This window comes from Saccopteryx leptura, chromosome 3 (assembly GCF_036850995.1).
Source record: "Saccopteryx leptura isolate mSacLep1 chromosome 3, mSacLep1_pri_phased_curated, whole genome shotgun sequence".
NCBI classification, from domain to species: Eukaryota; Metazoa; Chordata; class Mammalia; order Chiroptera; family Emballonuridae; genus Saccopteryx; species Saccopteryx leptura.
Window position 1 is genome coordinate 72,247,316 of NC_089505.1, and position 26,093 is coordinate 72,273,408.

Below are 26,093 nucleotides of genomic sequence, written 5' to 3' on the forward strand. Positions count from 1 at the left end.
GCATCAACTCCCATATGACTTGATCAGACAAGTACAGGGTTATGAACCAGCATTCTCAGCGTTCCAGGTGCATGCTTTGTCCAATGCACCACCACAGGTCAGGCTAAAAATGATTTTTGATTGATATTCAGTGGCATCTCAGATTCAATTCCTTTCCCTTTTATTTTTTACTTCTTTAAGTTCAGTTGCCAGCGTGAGTAGTGTTACTGAAGCGTGTATTTTGAACAGTGTATGAATGGAAAATTTCTCCCCAATATGCATTCTCGTATACTGAGTGAGGCTGATGATCCAGCTGTAAGAGTTTCCAGTTTTTATTTTTAAAGTTTCTATTATGAATTCTCATGTGTCGATAAAATTCTGAATATGGAATTCATTATATACTGCTCACAAAAACTAGGGGATATTTCAAAATATGAAGTAACAAAATGTCCCCTAATTTTTTTGAGCAGTGTTATGATTGTTCAGTCTTCACCCTGATGTGAATTCTCTTATGTTGAATAGCACTTGAATGAATAGCAAAACCTTTGCCACATATTTCACATTTGTAAGGCTTCTCTCCAGAGTGAATTATTTCATTTTGAGTAAGTCTTGAACACCAATTAAAAGCTTTGCCACATGTCACATTTGTAACGCTTCTCTCCAGTATGAATTATTTCATGTTGAGTAAGACTTGAATGCCAATTAAAAACTTTGCCACGTATTTCACATTTGTAAGGCTTCTCTCCAGTATGAATTATTTCATGTTGAGTAAGACTTGAACGCCAATTAAAAGCTTTGCCACATACTTCACATTTGTAAGGCTTCTCTCCAGAGTGAATTATTTCATGTTGAGTAAGTCTTGAACGCCAATTAAAAGCTTTGCCACATATTTCACATTTGTAACGCTTCTCTCCAGTATGAATTATTTCATGTTGAGTAAGACTTGAATGCCAATTAAAAACTTTGCCACATATTTCACATTTGTAAGGCTTCTCTCCAGTATGAATTATTTCATGTTGAGTAAGACTTGAACGCCAATTAAAAGCTTTGCCACATACTTCACATTTGTAAGGCATATCTCCAGTATGAATTTTATTATGTGCAGTAATATATGATCGCCGAGCAAAACCTTTGCCACATATTTCACATTTGTAAGGCTTCACTCCAGTATGAGTTTTCTTATGTCTAGTAATATGTGAAAGCCGACCAAAACATTTGCCACATATTTCGCATTTGTAAGGCTTCTCTCCAGTATGAATTTTCTCATGTTGAATAAGAAGTGAATGGTGATTGAAATCCTTCCCACATATTTGACACTTATAAGGCCTCTCTCCACTATGAACTCTCTCATGATTCATAACACCTGAATGCCAAGTAAAACCTTTGCCACATATTTCACATTTGTAAGGCTTCTCTCCAGTATGAATTCTCTGATGACTAATAACACCCGAATGCCTAGTAAAACCTTTGCCACATACTTCACATTTGTAAGGCTTCTCTCCAGTATGGCTTCGCTCATGTGCAGTAAGGTTTGAACTTGAATTAAAGGCTTTACCACACTGTTTACATTTGTAAGCCTTATCTTCAGCATGAACCATCTTATGTTGAGAGAGATATGCAAGAGACATAAAGGCTTTACCACATTTCTCACAATTGTAAGGTGTCTTTCTTGCATAAAATTTCTTGCGTTTAGTGTGTTTAAAAATCTGAACAGAAACTCTTTCACTCTCATTATTACATTTATTAGCTTCTTCCTCAGTATGAGTAGTCTCCTGTTCACTGAGATTTAACAGTTGGTTTAAGCAATTGTCTGTCTCACTACAATTATTTTTCTCCTCAGCAATATGAATATTCTGGTGCAGAGTAAGTTTTAAACTTTGATCAATGTCCTTCCCGCATTTAGAATGGTTCTTCAGAAATTCAGTTGCCAGATGTTTATTAGGATTTGAACCTTGACTAAAGTTTTCCCAACAGTCATTGAATCGGTCACTTCTCTCTCCATTAAACATACTCTGGTAAATCAATGTAAATAGATAGGTCATTAGTGAGGCCTCTAGAATCAGTAAACATGTAAAGATGTTCCAATAAACTACTATGTCACACCTACTGAATGACGAACATTATTAATGACTGTACAAAAAAAACCAACCAAACTTATGAAAACTATAGACTCCGAAAGATTTCTGAGTGGAAAAACCATGAACACTTGTTTAATGGATGCTTAATGTGATCAGCCTTTGAAATTCTATCTTCATTTTAAAATCTCTAATTTTTCAAGAGTTTGAGTGTTTAATACATTTTTTATAGTAAAAATTATTTGTACCACAGGCTTAAGAATGTGATGAATTTTACAAATATCTTCTCCCATGTTTATAAATAGTCTCAGGAAATGTATTAAAATTTCATTTGGGTCTTTCCATTCAAACACACTCTGCTCTACTCCTCTTGTTCCAGCTCCAGTGTGCAGGCTCTAAACTCTAAGGGACCCCACAGGACTTGGAACCAGGGAGCAATGGGCAGCAGCAGCTAGTCCTGGGCTCAGTCCTTGGGTCTGTTTCTAAGGCTCTCTTTCCTATGACTTCTCACTGAGCCAAAGCAGTTCTGCCTAGGATACCTGTGGCTTATTCCAACCTGAGTCCTTTCTTCTTTAATACTCCATGTTTAATAATATAAACAAACAAAGGACACATAAGTGAAAACCCCCATAAAACAACAAAACATCATTCTGCAAATGCAAATAAATTAGTAATGGTTTATCAAAGGTATTTTAGACCTTCGATCTCTTTTAGGGTTAGGGCCATCCTAACACCCTTTCTGTCATTCATACTCCTAATAACATTCCCACTTTCATGAGGAATATGTGCTAAATATCACCCTTCCATATCTTACCAATAGCATTTTCTGGAATAATTCTTTGGTTGGCTTTGGCAACAAGTCTTGGGTTTCTTCTGAAAAAATAGCTGTAAGATAAATAAGTTATCAAAAGCTATAGTTACATAACTATACTTTGAACTATAATGTAGAAACTGAGTACAGTGGTACCTTGAGATACGAGCAGACTAACAATTTTTTTTTAAAGATACGAGCTGCGACTCAGTTTGTATTTTGTTCGAGATCTGAGCAAAATTCTGACATTCAAGTTGTGATTCAAGAAGCTGCCGCTGGTTGGCGCGTTGGCGCACGGGTCCAGTATCAGCAGCACTACTCCAGCATCTCGTTCTTTCTCACGTGTTACCCACAGAAACAAGTCGAATCTCATGAGCTGTACTTGTTCTTGCATCATTTTTGCATTTTTTACTATCTTTTTTTGTGTGCTATTATGGGGTCGAACAAAGTGAGTGTCAAGGATAGTGGTGAGAAGAAGAGAATGATGTCGATAGAAGCAAGAAATTATAGAAAAACATGAGCGTGGTGTATGAGTGATTGAACTGGCAAGTCTGTACAACTGCAATACATCTACAATTTGTACCATCATTAAACAAAAGGATACCATCAAAAACGCAAATCCAGCGAAAGGAACTACAATTTTGTCCCAGTTAAGGGTAAATATCCATGAAGAAATGGAGAAGCTTCTGCTGGTGTGGGTGAAAGAGAAAGAGCTGGCAGGAGATACAGTGACGGAGAGTGTAATATGAGAAAAGGCATGTATTATTTATAGCAACATGAAGAACCATCAACCTTAAAAGAGGCAGCAGAAGATACATTTAAGGCAAGTCATGGCTGGTTTGAAAATTTCAAGAGATGTGGCATCCACTTGGTAGTGAGGCATGGTGAAGCTGCGAGTGCTGACGTTAAGGCAGCTGAGGAGTACACAGCAAGTTTTGCTGCGCTTATCGCAAAGGAAGGCTACATCCCCCAACAAGTGTTCAAGTATGATGAAACAGGATTTTTTTGGGGAAAAAAAATGCCCCGGAGGAATTTCTTCACCACAGAGGAGAAGAAGCTGCCAGGCTCTAAGCATATGAAGGAACGTCTGACCCTTGAATTGTGTGCAAATGCTAGCGGTGACTGTAAAATAAAGCCACTGCTAGTGTATCATTCTGAAAATTCTCGAGCCTTTAAGACTCACAAGATTCTTAAAGAAAAACTGCAGGTTATGTGGCGCGCCAATGCTAGGGCATGGATTACGTGGCAGTTTTTTACTGAGTGGGTAAATCTCCTCTTTGGTCCTGCAGTGAAGAAATATATTCAAGAAAATAAACTCCCGATGAAATCATTATTAATCCTTGATAATGCTCCAGCCCACCCACCTGGTCTTGAAGATGACATTCTCGATGAGTTCAAATTTGTGAAAGTCCTCTACCTCCCACCCAACATGACTTCAATCTTGCAACCTATGAAACAGCAGGTCATTTCCAACTTTAAAAAGCTTTACACAAAGTACTTGTTCCGCCGCTGCTTTGAGGTGACTGAGAATACAGTTCTAACCCTGGGAGAGTTTTGGAAAGTTCACTACAACATCGTGATATGTTCACGCATTATTGACTTGGCATGGCAAGAGGTTATAAGAACCTTGAACTCGGCATGGGGAAAGTTATGGCCTGATGTTGCAGACAGGGACTTCAAAGGATTCGAACCAGAGACTGAGACCAAGGTAAAGCGCTGAAGGAGACTGTCCCTCGAAAAGTCAATGGGTCTGAGGATGGATAAGGGTGACATAAACGACCTCACTGAGGAACATGAGGAGAAACTCTCAACTGAGGAGTTGAAGGAGCTACAGATGATGCAACATACGGAGCTTCTGTAAGAGATCAGTAGTGAGGAGGAGGTAGAGTCGGAGGAAGTTTTTTCTACAAGAGAAATTAAAGACATGCTGGCAATGTGGGAGAAGCTTTCAAGTTTCATTGAAAAGAAACACCCAGAGAAAGTTTCAACTGGTCGTGCTTCAACACTTTTTAATGACATTTGTTTGTCACATTTCCGTAACATTTTAAAAGGCAGGCAAAAGCAAACCTCTTTGGATAGATTTTTATTCAAAAGTCCTGCAAATGAGCCTGACCTGTAGTGGCACAGTGGATAAAGCGTCAACCTAGAAACACTGAGGTTGCCGGTTCAAAACCCTGGGCTTGCCTGGTCAAGGCACATATGGGAGTTGATGCTTCCTGTTCCTCACTCTTCTCTCTCTCTCTCCCCACTCTATAATGAATAAAAAATAAATAAAAATAAAAAAAGTCCTGCAAATGAAAGTGCCGGAAGTGCAGCCAAAAAGGTAAAAACAGGTGATGATTAAATGAAAAATATGTAATGTTAATAAGCTTAGGTTAAGTTTAAAGTTGAGAAAGTGCATTATTTTAAAATTAAGTTTTTGTGATTTCATTTTAATTAAAGAAAATGTAGTTTTAGTTTACATTTAGTGTTAAGAAAGTGCAGTTTTAGTTTACGTGTCTACAGTGCCTGCAGCCCTTCCTCCCTCCCTCCCTCCTCCACCATTCACCACTGTTAGCCGCACTCGTCTTGTCTCCAAGGTAAGAATACAGTACTAAATAACATTATTTTCTCTTATTTTATAAAATTTGTTATGCATTGGTAAAGTATACATGTGTTTCTTTTTTATTTCTTTTTATTTTAAACTATTAATTAATACAGTAGAAAGAAAAATAATGAAGGAAATATGACAATTATTATAAAAGAAATGTGATATTCGTATAGAATTTATAACTTCTTCCTAAATTAGCTGAAACAGAGAACTGCTTAGCTACAGTGATATCATGAAATTGGTCAAACATGTGTTGTCCTGAAATCTGATAGGCAATCTCCTGCCTTCCACGAAGGCTCCATTTTTCCTTTCTTCTCCTTTTCTTCCTTTGCCTGCTGATGTCTGACCAGTCTTCATGAACCTGTTCAAATCCTTTTCTCAGTGACTCAGGTCCGAGTGCCACCGGGCCTCTGCTTTACATTTTCATAAACCCATGGTTGGCCTCAAGACTCATGTGCAGGCGACCCTCAAATTCTGATTTTCCAAGTGCTCTCAGATTGTACCACATAAGCAGTTTTTCCATCCTGTTTTGAAAGCCGGGGGAGGGGGGGCAGGGCAGACTGACATGGAGCCATATTACATGTGTTTCTTAATTAAAAACGTCTTTTTTCATAATTTAGGATAGTTTAGGGATGTTTCATAGGGCTGGAATGGATTAAATCTATTTCAGTTATTTTAAATGGGACAAATTTGTTTGATAAACAAGTTGACTGACTTACAAGCTCGGTTACAGAATGAATGAAACTAGTATCTCAAAGTACCACTGTACCGTTTACAGGTCTTCAGCGACATGGCACAATAGGAAGCATCAAAACGCTGCTCTTCCATGGAGAAGGGAACTAGCAACCAGTACTAGCAAAGCTGCCTTTTCTGAGGACTCCAGAAACCAATTAGACCACAACAGCTTCAGGAGAGCAGGGCAGGTAAGTCACATCACAGAAGAAAAGATGCTTATGTTTGCCCCTGATAACTGCCCATTCTCCCTGACACACCATGGAAATATTGTTTTAAAAAAAATCATTCTCTGGGTAGAAACAGATGAGTGCACTGTGTGTTCAATGATCTGACTGTTTCCAGCTGCCCCTAAACTGGTTACTCCTTTGTGTGACACAGAGCGCTCAGGTACTGACAGTACACAACGAATGCACTGTTGTGCTTGATTAAAATAAAAAAGGCAGTGGGGGGTTGGAGAGTGTTCTTACAACAAGGAGACAACAGTATTGAAGGTAGACATGAGCTAAAGGAAGGTACCATACGCTCAAGTTAGAGAAAACATTTTAAACTGGGGAATTACACACAACACAGAGCACACTCATGCCCAGCAACGGTCTCTTAGGCCTGAGGAACTTCTGGCACAGCTGACTGGTGTCCGTGTTCTCCTGCACAAAGCACGTTCATACTCCCTGGGATAATGGGTGGTTCTTCCACTAATGCCCACGAGAGATCAGAAGGCTCACCAGGTATCGGTGGCCCAGCATGCAGAAATCCCACGTTTCAACGCAGGTCAGGGTGCGATCACCTGCTTCTCTTCCCTTTCCACTCCCCCTTCTCTTTCTTCCTTTCTCAGCCAAAGGTGCCAGTGGCTCAACCTTCAGCCTCAGCAGCTAAAAATAGCCTGATTGATTTGAGCATTGGCCTCAGACAGTGGTTTCCAGCTGGATCCCTGTTGCGGCAAATGCACTGAGTCTCTCTACCTCCTGATTTCTCAAAATAAATAAATAAATACAGGACAGATAGATAGACAGATATAACATATTGTAAAATTAAAACAGCGAGAAACCATAAGGAAATTAACTGAAACTAAAAGGTAAGACAATGAAGTCAAAACAAGAAGCATACATTTTATAAATAATGCCAAAAAAGAAAATGTAAGAGACTATTATGAACAATTACCTGCAAAACCACTGGACACCAAAACATGGGGAGTCAAGTTCCATAAGGTCACACTTCTTAAAATTTAGCTTAAAAAATTAATGCAGAAGAAAAATCAAAGGAGATCCACTAGTAAACCAGGACATAGATAAAAGAGTAATAAGTTTAAAAAAAAAAAACGCTCCCTGCAGAGGAAAGTTGTGCAGCACATGGACTGATGAACTTGGTAATTCTAGCAACATTTAAAGAAAACTAACAGGCCCGGGCCGGATAGCTCGGCTGCTTAGAGCAAGAACCCGAAGCGCAAAGGTTGTCAGTTCAACCCGTCAGGATACGGACACAAACAGATCTATGTTCCTGGCTCTCTCTCCCTCCCTTACTGTCTCACTAAAATTAATACATTTTAAAAAATAAAAAAAAATGACACTAATAATTCTTCACGAACATGTCCAAACATTAAAGAGTAAAGGAATTATAGAAATGCTTCTGCTGAGCAGGTGATGGCACACTGGATAGTGTGCAGACCACGAACACGGTTCAGAACCCCAAGTCACTGTCTTTAGCATGGGCTCATCTGGCTTGAGTACAGGGTAGCTGGCTTCAGCATGAGATCAGAGACATGACTCCATAGTTGCTGGCTTCAGCAGGGGTCCCTGGCTCGGACGAAGCCCCCACTGAAGGCACACAAGAAGCAATCAGTGAATAAATTGCAACAACTACAAATCAATGCTTATAATCTCTCTCCCTTCCTGTCTCTCTCTATAAAAATATATATAAATAAAAACTAAAAATGAGTAAAAAAATACTTTCTAGGAAGCTATCTTTATGTGATATCAAACCGAAACAAAAGTACTGAGAATAAAACCACAAACCAAAATCTGTGATGAATTATGATGCAAAAGTTATGAGTAAAACATTAATAGACTGCCTGACCAGGCAGTAGAGCAGTGGATAGAGCATCGGCTTGAGATGCAGAGGACCCAGGTTCGAGACCCCAAGGTCGTCAGCTTGAGCGCAGGCTCATCTGGTTTGAACAAAAAAAAACAAAACAAAAACAAAAAGCTCGCTAGCTTGGACTCAAGGTTGCTGGTTGAGCAAGGGGTTACTCCGTCTGCTGTAGCCCCACAGTCAAGGCAACATATGAGAAAGCAATCAATGAACAACTAAGGTGTCGAAACAAAAAACTGATGATTGATGCTTCTCATCTCTCTCCGTTCCTGTCTGGCTGTCCCTATGGATCTCTCTCTCTGACTGTGTAAAAAATAAATTAATAGACTGAATTCAAAATCAGATTACATGGGGTCCTCAGATTATGACAGTTTAATTCCTACAACAGTGACATAACCCAAATTTTGGTGTAAGTCAAAACACACTCTAGCATGTCACTTACCTATCCTAACAGAGTTGTAAGATCATAATATTAAAAATAAAAACACAATAATGTCACAGAAAAATACTACCAAGCATACTTCTGCTATACACAATCATATCAGTTTGCCCAGGTAGTAAATATATGATATAAACCGCATAAGCCGAAACATCCACAACTCAATTTTTTTTTTTTTTTTGTATATTTCTGAAGCTGGAAACAGGGAGAGACAGTCAGACAGACTCCCGCATGCGCCCGACCGGGATCCGACCGGGATCCACCCGGCACACCCACCAGGGGGCGACGCTCTGCCCACCAGGAGGTGATGCTCTGCCCCTCCAGGGTGTCGCTCTGTCGCAACCAGAGCCACTCCAGAGCCTGGGGCAGAGGCCAAGGAGCCATCCCCAGCGCCCAGGCCATCTTTGCTCCAATGGAGCCTCGGCTGCAGGAGGGGAAGAGACAGACAGAGATGAAGGAGAGGGGGAGGGGTGGAGAAGCAGATTGGCCCTTCTCCTGTGTGCCCTGGCCGGGAATCGAACCCGGGACTTCTACACGCCAGGCCAACGCTCTACCACTGAGCCAACCGGCCAGGGCGACAACTCAATTTTTTAAGGTTTTATGAGAGTGCCTGACCTAGTAGTGGTGCAGTCCATAGACCATCAGATTGGACACAGAAAACCCAGCTTTGAAATTTGGAGGTCTCCGGCTTGTACATGAACTCACCAGCTTGAACCCAAAGGTTGCTGGCTCGGAGTCCAACATTGCTGTCTTGAGCGCAAGGTCACTGGCTTGAGGAAGGGGTCACTCACTCTGCTGTAGCTCCCGGTCAAGGCACATATGAGAAAGAAAACAATGTACAACTAAGGTGCCACAACAAAGAACTGATGCTTCTCTTTTCTATCCCTTCCTGTCTGTCTCTCTCTCTCAAAAATAAAAAAATAAATTTAAAAAAGGTACAGTATAGAAAGACAGAATAATTAAGCATGATTTGCAGCCCAGATAGAAGATCTCATGCACGAGGTCAACAGATCACCTGAGAAACTCTCACACTGCCACATCGAAAGGTGCCCTAACCTGCCCTGGCCGGTTGGCTCAGCGGTAGAGCGTCGGGCTAGCGTGCGGAGGACCCGGGTTCGATTCCCGGCCAGGGCACAAAGGAGAAGCGCCCATTTGCTTCTCCACCCCTCTGCTGCGCCTTCCTCTCTGTCTCTCTCTTCCCCTCCCGCAGCCAAGGCTCCATTGGAGCAAAGATGGCCCGGGCGCTGGGGATGGCTCTGTGGCCTCTGCCTCAGGCGCTAGAGTGGCTCTGGTCGCAACATGGCGACGCCCAGGATGGGCAGAGCATCGCCCCCTGGTGGGCAGAGCCTCGCCCCTGGTGGGCGTGCCGGGTGGATCCCGGTCGGGCGCATGCGGGAGTCTGTCTGACTGTCTCTCCCCGTTTCCAGCTTAAGAAAAATGAAAAAAAAAAAAAAAAAAAGAAAGGTGCCCTAACCTGAAAGAACAAGGGAAGAGCATGAAAGAGACGGGAGACACACACACAGCCAGAAAGACACCAGTGAACCCGGTAGCAGGGGAGAAGTCAGGTTACCAGGGCACACTCTCTGCACCCAGAAAGGGCAGAAAGTAGAAGCAACATTCTTCCTGCGTGGCCAGCATGAACTGCAGCTGAACCGAGAGATGGTACACAGGCATGGCAGCTGTGCTCCTGCGGCCAACATTACCAAGCAGAAAACCAAACTAGACACGCAGCTGCCGCCACTGACAATCGCAGAGCCCCAGAGGCAGGGACAGTATGGGGTCACAGCACTCACTCTCAGCAGCCTCGGGGACTGGAGGGGCAAAACATTACTCCCTGAGCTGCAGGCACACATGGTGGGTACATCCCATGAAAAGGGAGAGATGAGGTGCAGCAATAATTTCTTCATTTTTTTATTGCTTTTAGTATTTTCAACTCTCTCTCAGCAGAGTCCCAGCCTGTTTACCTTGCTCCAACATGGAGATTAATATTCACATCAGAAACAAAAATTCCCGCATATATATAGAAATCAACATGAAGATGTTCAGTTTTCCAGAATATCTGATCTTCATTCAATTAAGGAAAAAGAATATTACAGCAAAATTGAGAGAAGCCTTTCACTAATCAACCCACTGCTTGTCACCTTCTGTGCATAGGGACCAGTGTCAATATGCAGGTCCCAAGCTCTCTTTCCAAGAACTACTGAATCAATAGTACAAGTACAAAGAACAAAAACTCAGATAGGTTAAGTTTGGCATAGAGCATTATAAACACTTAAAGCTCTGGAACAACTCCTGAATACTATGAAGTGGGAAGTTTAAAGTCCTAAAGCCACATTATGAAGCCTTTCCTGTCTGAGTACACAGAGCTTCAATCTCAGTCACCCAAGCAGGGGCTCCCAACACGCACACAAGAAAAAGACACACAAGGGCAGACAGTGACTTCTGGAGCAAAGTCATCCTCACCCAGTGAGAGCAGGTTCCTGTAGTTCTCCCACATCACGTGCACATACAAGGCCTGCTGAGCTGGGCTCAGGTATTCCCACTCCTCTTGAGAAAATTCTATGGCCACATCCCTGAAGGTCAACCATCGCTGAAATGAAAACATTTCACCAAGGAGAAATGGTGACAGTTAGTAGCCTCACACAGAATGAGAAGGGAGATATAAAAATCGATTTGGTTAAAATGACTATCTGAAACATACACATCTAGATTTGAGCAAGTGATGTTTTGGACTTGTTGGTTTACATTACTGTCTCATAATAGTTTATGACAGCCAGAAAATCAAGAAAGGTTTCTCATGTTGGAAGAGAACACATGAAATGTACAATTAAAATTCAAACCCAGGTTGTGTATAGAGGACTGTTTGTAACTATGTTCTATACATTGAGTAATGTTCACTGTCTCTATGAACTAGACTATGTGTGGTGTCTTTAAGAGACAATAAAGTCCACAGGGTCTATAAAACCTTTCAGACTCTTAAATGTGATGAGGACAACAGAGATGAAGTCTTTGTATGTGTCCAATATGCCAGCATTAGTCCAGATGCTTCCACATGTTAACTTACTATCCATACAGTAGCTCACTAGAGACTGCTCTGTCACCGTCTTCGAGGAGAAACTGTCACGGGTATTCTAAGAAAGTCACCTCAGATCAAAATCGGATGTTCTAAGCAACAAAAACCTCAACTTAGCTGGTGTTTTAGACTTGAAGGTAAAGAATCAGACAGGCCTGACCTGCTGGTGATGCAGTGGACACAGCATCGCACTGGGACTCAGAAGTCCCATGTTAGAAACCCTGAGGTTGTCACCTTGAACATGGACTCACGATCTTTAGTGTAAGGTCACTAGCTTGAGTGAGGGACCATAGACATGACCCCATGGTCGCTGGTTTGAGGCCAAGGTCCCTGGTTTGAACAAGGGGCCACTCAGTCTGCTGTAGCCGCATCAAGGCACATATGAGAAAGCAATCACTGAAGACCTAAGGGACCACAACAACTGACGCTTCTCATCTGTCTCCCTTCCTGTCTGTCTACTTCTATCTGTCCCTCTCTATGTCTCCATCACCCCTCCCCCAAAAAAAGATAAAGAATAAAAAAATTATGCCCTGGAAGAGTGACTCATTGGATAGGGCATCGTCCCTGTGCACCAAGTTTTCAGGTATGATCCCTGGTTAGGGCACCCACGAGATAAAATCTGTGAGTACGTTACTAAACACAACAACTAAATGAAATACTGAATTGATGCTTCACTCTTTCTCGTTGACTCCCTTCTTCAAATCAATGGAAATATTTTCTCTTTCTTCTTTTTAAACTTTTTTTTTAAGATAGAGGAGGGGAAGAACCAGTAGCAAGAAGCATCAACTAGGAGCAGTAGCTTCTCAGATGGGCCTTCACTGGGCAACCCCGGGTTTCAAACCAGATACCTCAGCATCGAGCTCAATGCTTTATGCACAGCACCACCACAGGGCAGGCTGAAATTATTTTTAAAATAACTGAAATAATTAGTAAACAGTCTAAAATCACAATGACAAACTGTTCTCTGAAACAGGTTGACACGAGGTCAAGTCTATATATTTTATTGCATAAATGGTTGTCACATTGTGCTCACACACACATTACTATTCTTCCATCCACTTGATTTTTCTTTTTTGTCCTTTTGAGAGACACACAGACAGGGACATGCAGATAAGAAGAAACATAGATGAGAAGTACCAATTCCTCAATGCAGCACCTTTGTCGTTCATTGATTCTTTTCTCACATGTACAAATATACCATGATTGGAGGGGCCTCTAGCTGAGGAAGTGCCCCTTACTCAAGCCAGCATCCTTGGGCTCAAACCAGTGAGCCTGTGCTCAATCCACAGCCTTGGGGATTCAAACCACGGTCCTCTGTGTTCAAAGCCGACACTCGATCCCTCTGCCACCACATGGCGAAGCCCTTACATTCACTCCAAACATTATTATGACTGTGTAAAAAAAACCCACAACTGTGGAATATATATATATATATATATATTTTTTTTTTTTTTTTCATTTTTCTGAAGCTGGAAACAGGGAGAGACAGTCAGACAGACTCCCGCATGCGCCCGACCGGGATCCACCCGGCACGCCCACCAGGGGGCGACGCTCTGCCCACCAGGGAGGCGATGCTCTGCCCATCCTGGGCGTCGCCATATTGCGACCAGAGCCACTCTAGCGCCTGGGGCAGAGGCCACAGAGCCATCCCCAGCGCCCGGGCCATCTTTGCTCCAATGGAGCCTCGGCTGCGGGAGGGGAAGAGAGAGACAGAGAGGAAAGCGCGGCGGAGGGGTGGAGAAGCAAATGGGCGCTTCTCCTGTGTGCCCTGGCCGGGAATCGAACCTGGGTCCTCCGCACGCTAGGCCGACGCTCTACCGCTGAGGCAACCGGCCAGGGCCCGGAATATATTTAAAATACCATTTAAACTACAAAATATATAAAAGTTATGAAATGGTGATGTTTTTAATAAAAATCATGCAAATGCATAGGCATGCATTCATGCACATACATAAAAATAAACTAATAATCTGATTGCAGCGAGGCTGTCCCTAAAAATATTTTTTGTATAATATGATTTATTATCAGTTTTTCTTACGTGTATCACACCACCAGTGGAATAAGAGAAATGTTATCAACTGTACTTCTATTGTGGTTATTAGAAAACACTGAATTATAGTGGAGAAAGAGGGCTGACCACCACGGCTACTTAAACAGAGGTCAGCAGAGGAGGGAAATGGAGAAAGAAATATAATAAAACAGACTCAAAGAGTTGGAATTGTTAAAATTCACAAATATAGATACATGGACTGATGGACCAGCTACATTCTGTGAGACAATACAGGGTATAAGACAAAAACTAACAGCCAAGGCGGGCTGTATACAACTAGTATACAAATGTTACAATGAGCTATCTAAAACACCAAGGAAAACGGTCTTATTCATCACAGCTTTGAAAAGGATAAAATACTCAGGAATTAAAAACAGTCCATAAGCTGAATGACATACCCACTGGAAACAAACCATTGCAAAAATAAATCAAAGATTCAAATCAACAGAAAGGCATCCCTTAAGCCTGATCAGGCGGTGCATGGGGGACAGAGCATCAGACTGAGATGCTGAAGATGCAGGATAAAAACCCAGAGGTTGCCACCTTGAGTGCGGGGTTGCAGGCTTGAGCGTGGGATTATAGACATGACTCCATGGCCAATGGCTTGAAGCCAAAGGTCAGTGGCTTGAGGAAGGGGTCCCTCACTTTGCTGTTGCACCCCTGCACACACGAGAAGGCAATCAATTAACAACTAAGGTGCCACAACAAAGAACTGATGCTCCCCATTTCTCTCCCTTCCTGTCTGTCTGTCTCTATCAGCCCCTCTCTGAAAAAATAAAAAACAAGACATCCCTTAATAATGGGTTGTAAATGAGTTACTATTGTTGAAACGTGCATGTTACTCAACCATTCTACAGACTGGATGAAATCTATACCAAAATTCCAAAGGGAATTTCAGCACAAACGGAAAAACAAAACAAAACCCAGGGCAGATTTAGTGTGAAATCAAGCTAAAGGATCCAGGGGAGGGAAATGTTCTTAATAAAGGAGAAGTGGATGTTTTGGATTTTTTTTAGATGGAAATGCATATAATAAAGCTCTGTCATACCAAATGATTTTTGACAAGAAAAACTACTTCATGGAGAGAGGCCAGTCTCTGTAACAAATGGGTGTGTGGGGTAGAGAGGGGAGGTGGATATTTCCATTCAAAAGAATGCAGCTGGAACCTTATTACCTGCGCTGAACAGCAGGGTCAGTGTGTCAGAGGATACAGTGTGCAGGGTGAAAAATGCAGCCTTCGAGACTGGAAGTGGTAAAAACAAAAACAATCTTGAATTGTCAGACAGTGGGATGATTACACAAATGGATGATGTAATGAAACACCTTCTACCACAAATGTCTGTCTGTGAACTATCCGCTCAATTCCAAAACATTTCGATGTTCAAGTCAGTAACTCACTCATGTAGCTTCAAATGTATTACAAAAGCAGAAGGATTTCCCCTAATTGGCCCCTTTTCCAGAACTGATCAGGTATTTGTGCACATCAGTCCATGACCTCGATGTGCTTTTTCTTTTCCCCTAATTGACAGAGTGACAGGACGTCCAACATGGTGCCTGGACGATCTCCCTCCTCAGCCACACTTCAGTGCTCGCATTCTAGCTCCAACCCAAGGGCTGAAGCCTTACCCAGGATGATGCCCGGGGGGCCTCTTTACAAGTCCCTGTCATTGGGTCACAGAGATGGACTCTAAGTAGACCTGAGTGGGACCGAGGGACGGCCCAGGTCGGTGTACACAAACATCAGGCAGCACAATTCAGAGTCAGAAAGAAATAGCAAGTCAAAGGGCATTTCAAAAAGGACAGACACAAGCCTGACCTCTGGTGACTCAGTGGATCGGCACTGACTGGAAATGGAAAAGCTGAGGTTACTGGTTCGAAACCCCGGGCATTCCCAGCGAGGGCACAAATGGAGCAACTAACACAAGTTGATGCTTTCCACTCATCCACCCTTTTTCTGTCTCTCTCCTTTCTCTAAAATCAATAAATAAAATCTTTAAAAAAATGAACAAACAAACAGATGTAACAACGAACAGAGAATATGATCTTACCTGAGAAAGAGGCATAGCTGAAGCCTCCTTCCCTCCTCTTCCAGGCTTCTTCCTCAGGCAACAAGGGTTTCCGGAAGTCAGTCTGGAAAGTAGAAGATACGGTGTTTACCATCATACCCCCTTCCTGTGCCACAGCCACATACAGGAATGACCTCTCTGTATGGCAAAGATGGTGACTGCTACCCACAGACAGGAGGATTTCTGGGGCAGGAAACTGTTCTCAGAGACACACAAGTGGTTTTTCACACCCGTCCTCAGATCACGCTGCCCACCTGGTCACACACACCTCAGCAGTGGGGCCTCCACTAAGCAGATGCTGCCCTGCAGGTCACAGGCCTTGTCCAGACCAAACCCACGCACAGCCGAGTCCCCTCACCCTCACCCCAGATCTCAAGCCCCAGAGCCTCGCTGCTCAAGGATGGATGCAGGTTAGAATCACCTGACGTGCCCTGGACGGATGTCTTGGTTGTTTAGTGTCCTCCTGAAGCTCAGAGGCTGCTGGTTCAATCTCGGGTCGGGACTCGTGCAGGAACAGACCAATGTCCCTGCCTGGCTCTCATTCTCCCTTTGTCTCTCACTAAAAATCAGTAAATTAAAATAATTTTTATCTTTCTTTCTGTCTCTGTCACATACAAAAAAAGGAATTAATGAGAGAAATAAACCACATTAAACAGTTTTTTCTCTTAAACAATACTATAGCACTGATCGGGATAGCTCGGTTGGTTAGACCATCTTCTGGTTCTCAAAGATTGTTTGTTCGATCACAGGCACATTACATACAGAAACGAGTCCATGGTTCTGTATCTCTCTCCCCTTTCTCTCTCTAAACATTAAAGAATATAATAAATATTGTTATGAAATTAAATTAGTAATCCTAGATGAATCATATTTTATGATCCTACCCTCCTAGAAACTGTTAACGGCAGACACTGTGGCAGGTGAATAATATGAGGAGGCATCAGGAAGGACATGACAAACCCACTTTCCTATTGTGTATTGGAGAGTGCAGTCACTGCTTGAGATAAGAAAAAGTGTAAACTGCAAAGAAAGAAAGATAACTAAAGTTATATTCAGGAATTACTTATTTAAATAGAAAATGCATTCAGTAAGCACATTTTCACTTATATAGCGAGAAAGAAGTATATCCAGCCATGTAACTAAATTCATTTCCTTTTTTTAATTTTATTGAAAGGGAGACAAACAGAAAGACAGACAGACAGGGACAGACAGAAAGGAAGTGAGAGATGCATCAACATTTAAGAAAGTGAAGGCTAGAGACAGAGACTGAGAAAATATTTTCACATTATTTATCTAATGAAGAATTGTACTTAAATTATACAAATGATTTGCAAAACATAACAATAATAATACCATTATCCAATTCCTTTATGTATGAGGTCATAAATTTTTTTTTTTTTTTTTTTTGGTATTTTTCTGAAGCTGGAAACGGGGAGAGACAGTCAGACAGACTCCCGCATGCGCCTGACCGGGATCCACCCAGCACGCCCACCAGGGGGCGACGCTCTGCCCACCAGGGGGAGATGCTCTGCCCCTCCGGGGCGTCGCTCTGCCAAGACCAGAGCCACTCTAGCGCCTGGGACAGAGGCCAAGGAGCCATCCCCAGTGCCCGGGCCATCTTTGCTCCAATGGAGCCTCGGCTGTGGGAGGGGAAGAGAGAGACAGAGAGGAAGGGGGGAGGATGGAGAAGCAAATGGGCGCTTCTCCTATGTGCCCTGGCCGGGAATCCAACCCGGGTCGCCCGCACACCAGGCTGACGCTCTACCGCTGAGCCAACTGGCCAGGGCCATAAATTTATTTTAAAACTGAATCTTGATGATGTCACAACTGTAAACTTACTAAATGTCAGTAAGTTGTAGAATTATTATGTAAATGTTATAGAAAAATTATAGCCCTAAAGCCCTGGTTGGTTTATTCATTTGTAGAGCATTGGTCTGGCATCAAATCATTAATTTGAGAAGAGAGAGTGAGAAAGAGAGAAAAAGAGAGAGAGAGCATGAGGAAGAGAAAGAGGACCATGTATTTGTTGTTCAACCCATTTACACACTCATTAGTTGACTCCAACTGTGCCCTGAGCAAGGATCAAACCTGCAACCTTGACATATTAGATGGACACTCCCATCAAAAGTGTCACCACACCAGGGTAGCACTGTCTCATAAGCAATAATTCTAACATCTAAGGTTTGAAACACATATAAAAAACAAACGTCCACAAATATGTTAAAAAATTGGAACGTGGTCAATGAAGTTGAAATGCCTTGAGATCCCTATATTGTTGTAGAAGAGTGTAAAGATACTATTTATCACAAAGATTTAATAAAGTTCCATGCTATATGTAATCTCTACTGTCAGGATAAAAACTGCAGCTGTTTTAATTTCTATGCTTACAGATGTGGAAAATATAATTTTAACAACTCATCTGAGCCTGACCTGTGGTGGAGCAGTGGGTAAAAGTGTTCACCTGGAACGCTGAGGTTGCTGGTTTGAAACACTGGGCTTGCCTGGTCAAAGCACATATGGGAGTTGATGCTTCCTGCTCCTCCCCCTTTCCCTTCCTCCCCTCTCTCTACTCCCTATCTAAAATGAATAAATTGGCCTGTGGTGGCACAGTGGATAAAGCGTCGACCTGGAAATGCTGAGGTCACCGGTTCGAAACCCTGGGCTTGCCTGGTCAGGGCACATATGGGAGTTGATGCTTCCAGCTCCTCCCCCCTGTCTCTCTTTTCTCTCTCCCTCTCTCTCTCTCTCTCTCTCTCTCTCTCTCCTCTCTAAAATGAATAAATAAAATAAAAATTTTAAAGAAAATTAAAAAATAAAAAAATAAAATGAATAAATTTTTAAAAAATTAAATGAAAACAAAAACAAACAAACAACTCATCTGAGACCTGGTTCAGTAGCTCAGTTGGTGAAGAGAGTCTTCCCCATATACAAAGTTTCCAAGTTTGATCACCGCTCAGGGCACATGTGAGAAGCAACCAATGAATGCATAAATAAGTGAAACAACAAATTAATCTATGTTTATCTCTCTAAAAAAAAATCAATCAGTACAACCTACAAAATTATTTAAAACAAGACCAAAAAGAAATAAAAATAAAATAAAAAATGAAACTGAAAAAAAAACAAACAATATAAGCAACTACAATGAACTTAAGATTACTATTTCAAAACACATGAAAAATTATATTAAGTATAAACAAAATAAGCATTCCTGTTAGTTACATCAAATACAAAATCCACAAAACTGTCACATTCAAATAAAATTTAAAATCAAATAACCTGCTATAGGTGACATGTAAGTAACAAAATGATCTGGAATGCTTGAAATAAAAGGTTAGAAAAATATACAACTGGCTGTCCAGGAGGTGGCGCAGTGAACAGAGCATTTCCTGTGATGCTGAGGACCAAGATTCGAAATTCAGGGTCGCCTGCCTGTGTGTGGGCTCATCAGCCTTGATAATTGTCTCATTGAGCTTAAGCACCAGCTCACCAACTTCAACTTTGGATCACAGACATCATTTTGTGGTCACTGGATGGAGTCAAGGTCACTGACCAGATCAAGGGTTCAGTGGCTGGATTAAAGCACCCCATCTTTAAAGCATGCACGAGAAAGCAATCAATGAACAACTAAGGTGCTGAAATTACAAGTTGATGTTTCTCATCTCTCTCCCTTGTAGTTGGTCTGTCCCTATTTGTCCCTGCATTTCTCTCTGTCTCTCTAAAAAAAGAAAGAAAGAAAGAGAAAAAGACTCACCTAAAATAATCTGCTGTAACCATACTCTTACACAGAACAAACTAGAACACTTTAAAGTCATTCCCAAGAAAGAAAAGCAATGCTCACTACAATAAGTTTCAATTCACCACCTTGTAAAAGCCTGAAATTCCTGTCTGGCCCATGGAGTGCAATGGATCAAGTGTTGACCCAGAATGCTGAAGTTACTGGTTTGAAACCCTGGACTTGCCTGGCCAAGGCACAATTACTATAAGCTGATGCTTCCCTCTCTTTTCCACCACCACCATATCTCTCTTTTCTCTCTTTAAAATCAATCTATAAAATCCCGAAACAAAAAGAAATTATTAAAACCCTGACATTCCTATGCACCTAACAACACAGCCTTGAAATATATAGACAAAATGGACCACAAAACAAGAAGAAATAAATCCAGACAAATAGCACAAGATTCCAACATACCTCCCCCAGTAACTGAAGACAAAAAGGCCATCGAGAAACAAAACAGAATTTATAACCGAGCATTTTGAAAACCAACGGAAATATTTCATATCGAGCAAGAAATGTTGAGCCTTGGCCGGGTAACTCAACGTAGATGGTTCGAGTGTCATCCAGAAATGTCAATGATGCAGATTTCATCCCCAGTAAAGGCATATAAAATAATCTAATGAATGCGTTAATAATTGGAACAAAAAAATCCATGTTTCTTTCTGTCTCTTGCTCCCATCCTCTTTGTCTAAAATCAATAAATAAATTTTAAAAAATTTTGTGTGTGACAGAAACACAGGCAGAGAGAGAGACAAACAGAGAGGAAGATTAAGAGGTAAGAAGCATCAATTCTTCATTGAGGATCCTTACTTATTTTTTGATCCCTTTGTGATATATGTCTTGACCAGGAAGGCTACAGCAGAGCAAGTGACCCGTTGTTCAAACCAGAAACCTTGGGCTCAAGTCAGCAACCCTGCACTGAAGCTGGTGAAGTCACGCTCAAATCTGATGAACTTGCACTGAAGTCAGCTCCTTCAGGGTTTAGAACCTGGGTTCTTTGTGTCTCAATCCAAACTCTATTCACTGCATCATTGCTGAAATGAGGAAATATCATAGTCCTGACCACAGAATGAGTTTTACAAGATTTGCAGATGAGTAAATGAAAAGAGTTCTAAACAGGCCATAAATGTTCACTAATGTCCAGATTCCGGAAAGCCCTCAGGATGCTGCCTTAACAACCTCTGGAAAAGGCCAAGATAATCAAGCACATTCTTTTGCTTTCTGTAAAATGCTTCGCTGAGCACTCTCTCCCTAGACCAGGGGTCAGGAACCTATGGCTTGCAAGCCAGATGTGGCTTTTTTGATGGCTGCATCTGGCTCGCAGACAAATCTTTAATAAAAAAAAAATGTTAAAAATATAAAACATTCTCATGTATTACAATCCGTTCATTTCCTACTGCTCATGTTCATGGTAGCGGGTGGCTGGAGCCAATCACAGCTGTCCTCCGGGACAATACCAAATTTTTATTGAATAATGTGTAATTTACACGGGTCGTTGTATGGCTCTCACGGAATTAAATTTTAAAATATGTGGCATTCATGGCTCTCTCAGCCAAAAAGGTTCCCAACCTCTGCCCTAGACTGTTCCTACAATAACCAAAAGCCTGTTTTGCTTCTGTAAAACTGCTTTGGCTAGGTGCTCACCTCCTCCCCTCTCTGCTTTAGGCCTATAAAAGAAAACCCTTAAGTACGTTTGGGGTTGCGAGTTCTTTAGGATGTGAATCTACTCGTTGTCGCTGGCATTAATTAAAGACTCCTTAATTTGGCTATTTAATTGTGTGGCAAAATGTTTGTTTCCTCACTGTCCAGATATAACTGCCTGGTCAAATTTTTTAAAATTTAAAGCCTATTTTTACTTTTAAAACAGTTGACAGAAATTTTAACAAATATGTACATGAAAAGGTTGACTGTGAACATGAGTCTAAGAAGTCCGCATATTTTTAAATATCTTGTCTCCCAAATGTATATATAACCCAAAGTAATCCCAATCAATATCTAAATCTGATAGTTATATACAGTTTAAATTTAAAAAATGGAAAGATATGCTTTATCAGTTAAGAAGCCTAAAGTTACTTTAATTATAGGAGTACAATAATAGTACAATCGACAAATAAGCCACAGGAACAAAATAAAATGCTGATGAGCAGCAGACTCATGCAAAGATAGAGACTTGATGGCCCAGGAACCTTTGCAGAGAAGAGGGTAAGAATGGCTTTATAAGGCTGACCAGGCAACTGAGTAGTCATGGATAGAGTAGCTTCAACAGCACTGAGCTGAAGGGAGTATTAGCTCCAGGCACTAAGGGATACAGCCCCAGGCATCTGCTGACAGGGGAGTTGGTGCATCTAGTGTGCACAGATTAACACATCCAGGTCTATGGCCTTGGTCAGTGACTTAAAAAAAAACCCAGCAGCACGAGTTATTGAAGAGTAAGAGGCAGAAGCACATTTTGTCCCACAGGAATGGACAGATGTAAAGCTAGAAGCCACAGCCAGGGCCACTATCACAGCAGCCTGGCCCATGCAGGTTCGCATTGGATTCCGACAGTCGGTAAAGAAACAGCGGAGCCAAAAACTGAATGGCCATAGTCTTTAATTCTAGCTTGCATCCGGCGGGCAAGTAAAAACATACACTGGGCTCCAAAACCCACTCACATTCAGTGCTCACAAAGCCACTGACTTATCCGAGTTTCCTAGAATCAAAGGTTTCTAGCTTACCAGCCTTATTCTCCTCAGTTCCCCATCTCCTTCCTTATCCCAGATACAAACTCTATACAAACTGGCATCTCACTCAGCACTCCGCCATCTTGGCTGCTTCTCCTGGCCTACTCCATGTGGCCTCCTTCTGCTCTCTGCTCTGCTCTCTCCTCTAATCATCCTAGGAACCAAGAGCGCAAGCTCCCGCTCTGTCCCCATTTTATAGTGTAGAAATCCAAACCTTTAATCCAATATACAAAATAGGGAAGTCTCTAATACAAAGTCACTTCTCTGAGGCATGATAGGATTGTACCGCCCCACATCAAAAAGGGTGGGAAAGGCTTAATCCCAAAACCAAGCCCCAGGCTACAACAATCCTGCCTGCCCCCAACACACATTAATATCACCTGGGCAACAGCCTCCTCGTGGGCAACGTTATCTTTTACAAAGTGAGCATAATACATTTTATCTGCCCAACAACAGAAATGTAGTAGTAGAAGGACAGATGTGTCTTAACATTGCAGCCTATTTTTTCTCTTTTTCTCTTGGGGTGTACAAAGACGCTCATCTCAATCTTCTCTAACTTCTTCCTGCTTATTTGAGGTCTTAGGGCAGCCGCCCCCCCCTTTTTTTTACCTCTCTTTACTTCCTCAGTCCTTTCTCTTTGTTTCTTCCTCTTGCACAAAAGTTCTGCATCTTAAACAAATCTTTCTAACAATTCAGAAAAAAGTGAGCTTCTAGAATGTGTAGCCAGTGGCCACGGCCACTATCAAAGCAGCCTGACCCATGCAGGTTCGCACTGGATTCAGATAGTCAGTAAAGAAACAATGGAGCCAAAAACTGGTAGGCCATTTTCTTTAATTCTAGCTTGCACCCGGCGGGCAAGTAAAAATACACACTGGGCTCCAAAACCCACTCACATTCAGTGCTCACAAAGCTACTGACTTATCCGAGTATCCTAGAATCAAAGGTTTCTAGCTCACCAGACTTATTCACCTCTGTTCCCCATCTCCTTCCTTATCCCAGATACAAACTCTACACAAACTGGCATCTCACTCAGCACTCTGCCATCTTGGCTGCTTCTCCTGGCCTCCTCCATACATGGCCTTTCTCTGCTTTCTGCTCTGCTCTCTCCTCTAATGCTAATAATCCCAGGAACCAAGAGAGCAATCTCTCGTTCTGCCCCCATTTTATAGTGTAGATTCAAAACTTTTAATCCAATATACAAAATAGGAAAGTCTCTAATACAAAGTCACTTATCAAAGACATGATGAGATTGTACCACCCCACATCAAAACGGGTGGGAAAGGCTTAATCCCAAAACCAAGCCCCAGGCTACAAGGATTCTGCCTGCCTTTAGCCCACTCCCAACACACATTAATATCACCTGGGCAACAGCCTCCACGTGGGCAGCACTATCTTTAACAAAGTGAACATAATACATTTTATCTGCCCAACATAGAACAACTTAGATTCTCCCTTTTCCTTCAAAAAGTATACCAGTTAGATTGTGGTCTAGGGCCCCTTACCAAAACTCCTTTACTAGCCAGTATCAAGTGATTTGGGGCCATGGCAGTTCCTTAACTCTCCATCTGAGAGAAATTGATATTCCACTTCCCTAACCACCACACCCACATCCCGGCTGGGGCAATTTCCTCATTAAGTGATACCCTTCTCCAACCCCAAAATTCCCTACCACAATTAATCTTGCAGGCTTTGCTCACTAACCTTATAAAAGTTAAATCTTCAGGCACACAAGGCTGACGCCATTTTGGACTCAGCCCATCTGTTCACAGATGCATCAGTAAATTTCTTATACATTATTCCTGACCTGTGGTGACGCTATGGATAGGGCACGCTATGACCACCAGGCTTGCCCAGTCAAGGCAATATAAAGAGCAATTACAAGTTGATGCTTCCCACTCCTCTCCCCTGCCTCTAAAATAAATAAATAAAATTTTGAAAAAAATGCCTGACCAGGCGGTCGCGCAGTGGATAGAGCATCAGCCTGGGAACTCAGGTTCCAAACCTTGAGGTCACTGCCTTGAGCATGGGATCATAAACATAAACCCAGGTTTGCTAGGCGGGAAAAACCCTTCTCCAGCATACATTAGCCATACAGTGACCCCGCCTACAGGAAGGCAATCCGCAATTTACAATGTGCCGCTTCATGGCAAACAGCGCAGACTGACACAGACTACTACCCAGGCCAATGCAAAATGTAAGAAAGCAAACTTTAAAAACATTTGTTAAAGCTTATTTGCCCAACAGCACAGGCAGTCACCTGCTTCCTCCGAAATACCTGGGAGCTTTCCACACGGCTCCTCCCACCGCCATAATTCCAGGGTCCACACTGCACCACTTCCGTTCTGTTTTGTCAGCTAATCTGCGATGTGAGAGACAAACCTCCCACGACACAAAACATTTCGGAAAATTTGAAAGGACAGGAGCACACGCACCTGACTTTCTGCAGCCCAAGAGGAATGTAAACTCTCCCCTTCCGCGAAACGATTTGGTACATGAACGTATTATCCAGATACAAAGACCGGCTACGGCAGCCGACGAGGCTCTGAAGCATTCAAAGAAACACAGGCGATTCCCGCACTGCCCTGAAAGGTGAAACGTCAGTGACCGCTCGCACCGTGGTGACGCTTGGGAGCCGCCATGTTGGGAAACCTGAACCTGTATTCTATATGAAAAGCAGTAACGTTGGAGCCTGGATCCTACGGTGGCTGAAAGGTGGGAGGGTCCTCAAATTGTCTGATTTCTTTGAAATATGACTTTTGAAGAAAGCCAGTATATTTTCAGAAACGAGCTTCCAGACCAAAATAAGAAGTGAGCTAAATTGTATTGGGAGGTTCAGCAGAAATATCATATTGTCACAGCAATTTTTATAAAGTTTGTATTTTAAAATAGGGAGTTTTAAAAAACTTCTTAAATAACCAAGAGTTCGGGTGTGGGTATAACAGCAGAGAGTGATACTGTGCAGAAAAGAGGTCATACATCACGTAAAGGAACACAAACCGCAAACCACTTGCGAAAACTTTCTTAAAACTTTTAAGACCAGAAAAAGATTTGGAGAAATGGATTCTGAGTGAGGCTGGCCATCACCCACCAGAGAGGAAGAGTGGCCTAGATGACCTAAAGTTGTCATTGGGAATGGGCCTCGGGGAAAGGTGAATAAAAGTGAGGCCAGTAAAGTGGGGCTCCATTTCTCTGGAGCAATGAGAAACACACGACCAATATTGAGAACTGAAATATATTAGCATCAATTACTTTTTCACCAAGGTCCAAAAATAAGCCAACGGGATAAGTCTTTCATCAGAAGATGCTGGGATAATTGTATACCTAGTGGCAGGGAAGTAAATTAAGAATCTTAATTCTAGCCATAAAGAAAAATTAAGTTAGATCAGTTTTACGTATAAGATGTAAATATATGAAACGCATAAAAGCATATGGGAGACAAACTTTCTGCTCCTGATGATTCTATAGCACCGGGGTGTCAGGATCTGTGGATTGAGGAGAAAATTCAGTGACTGGTACATTTCCTCTGGGCCCAGATGCACTCACCCTCTTAACAATGCTATTAACTGCCTGAGCAAACTGGCCAGGGCCTAGAAAAATTTTATTTAGAGCAAAACGGAGGTAGAAGTGAGCCATCAAAACAATGGACTTCAGGAAACAAATTACAGAGGCAAAGAAAGGGACCTTGGAATTTA

At 42.1% G+C, this 26,093-nt stretch overlaps 1 protein-coding gene and 1 long non-coding RNA gene across 2 annotated transcripts in view; one reads left to right on the forward strand and one right to left on the reverse strand.

Moving 5' to 3' along the window:
• LOC136399307 (uncharacterized) overlaps positions 1-26,093 on the forward strand; it is a 597,663-nt gene that overhangs the window by 350,096 nt on the left and 221,474 nt on the right. The gene's annotated exons all lie outside the window — the stretch shown is intronic.
• On the reverse strand, positions 452-24,923 carry LOC136399244 (zinc finger protein 100-like). Its single transcript, XM_066374246.1, is given in 7 exon segments — positions 452-654; positions 657-1,991; positions 2,869-2,939; positions 11,178-11,304; positions 15,886-15,967; positions 16,325-16,507; positions 24,834-24,923. Coding segments are annotated over 7 exon segments (1,896 nt in total). The 5' UTR covers positions 24,896-24,923; the 3' UTR covers positions 452-618.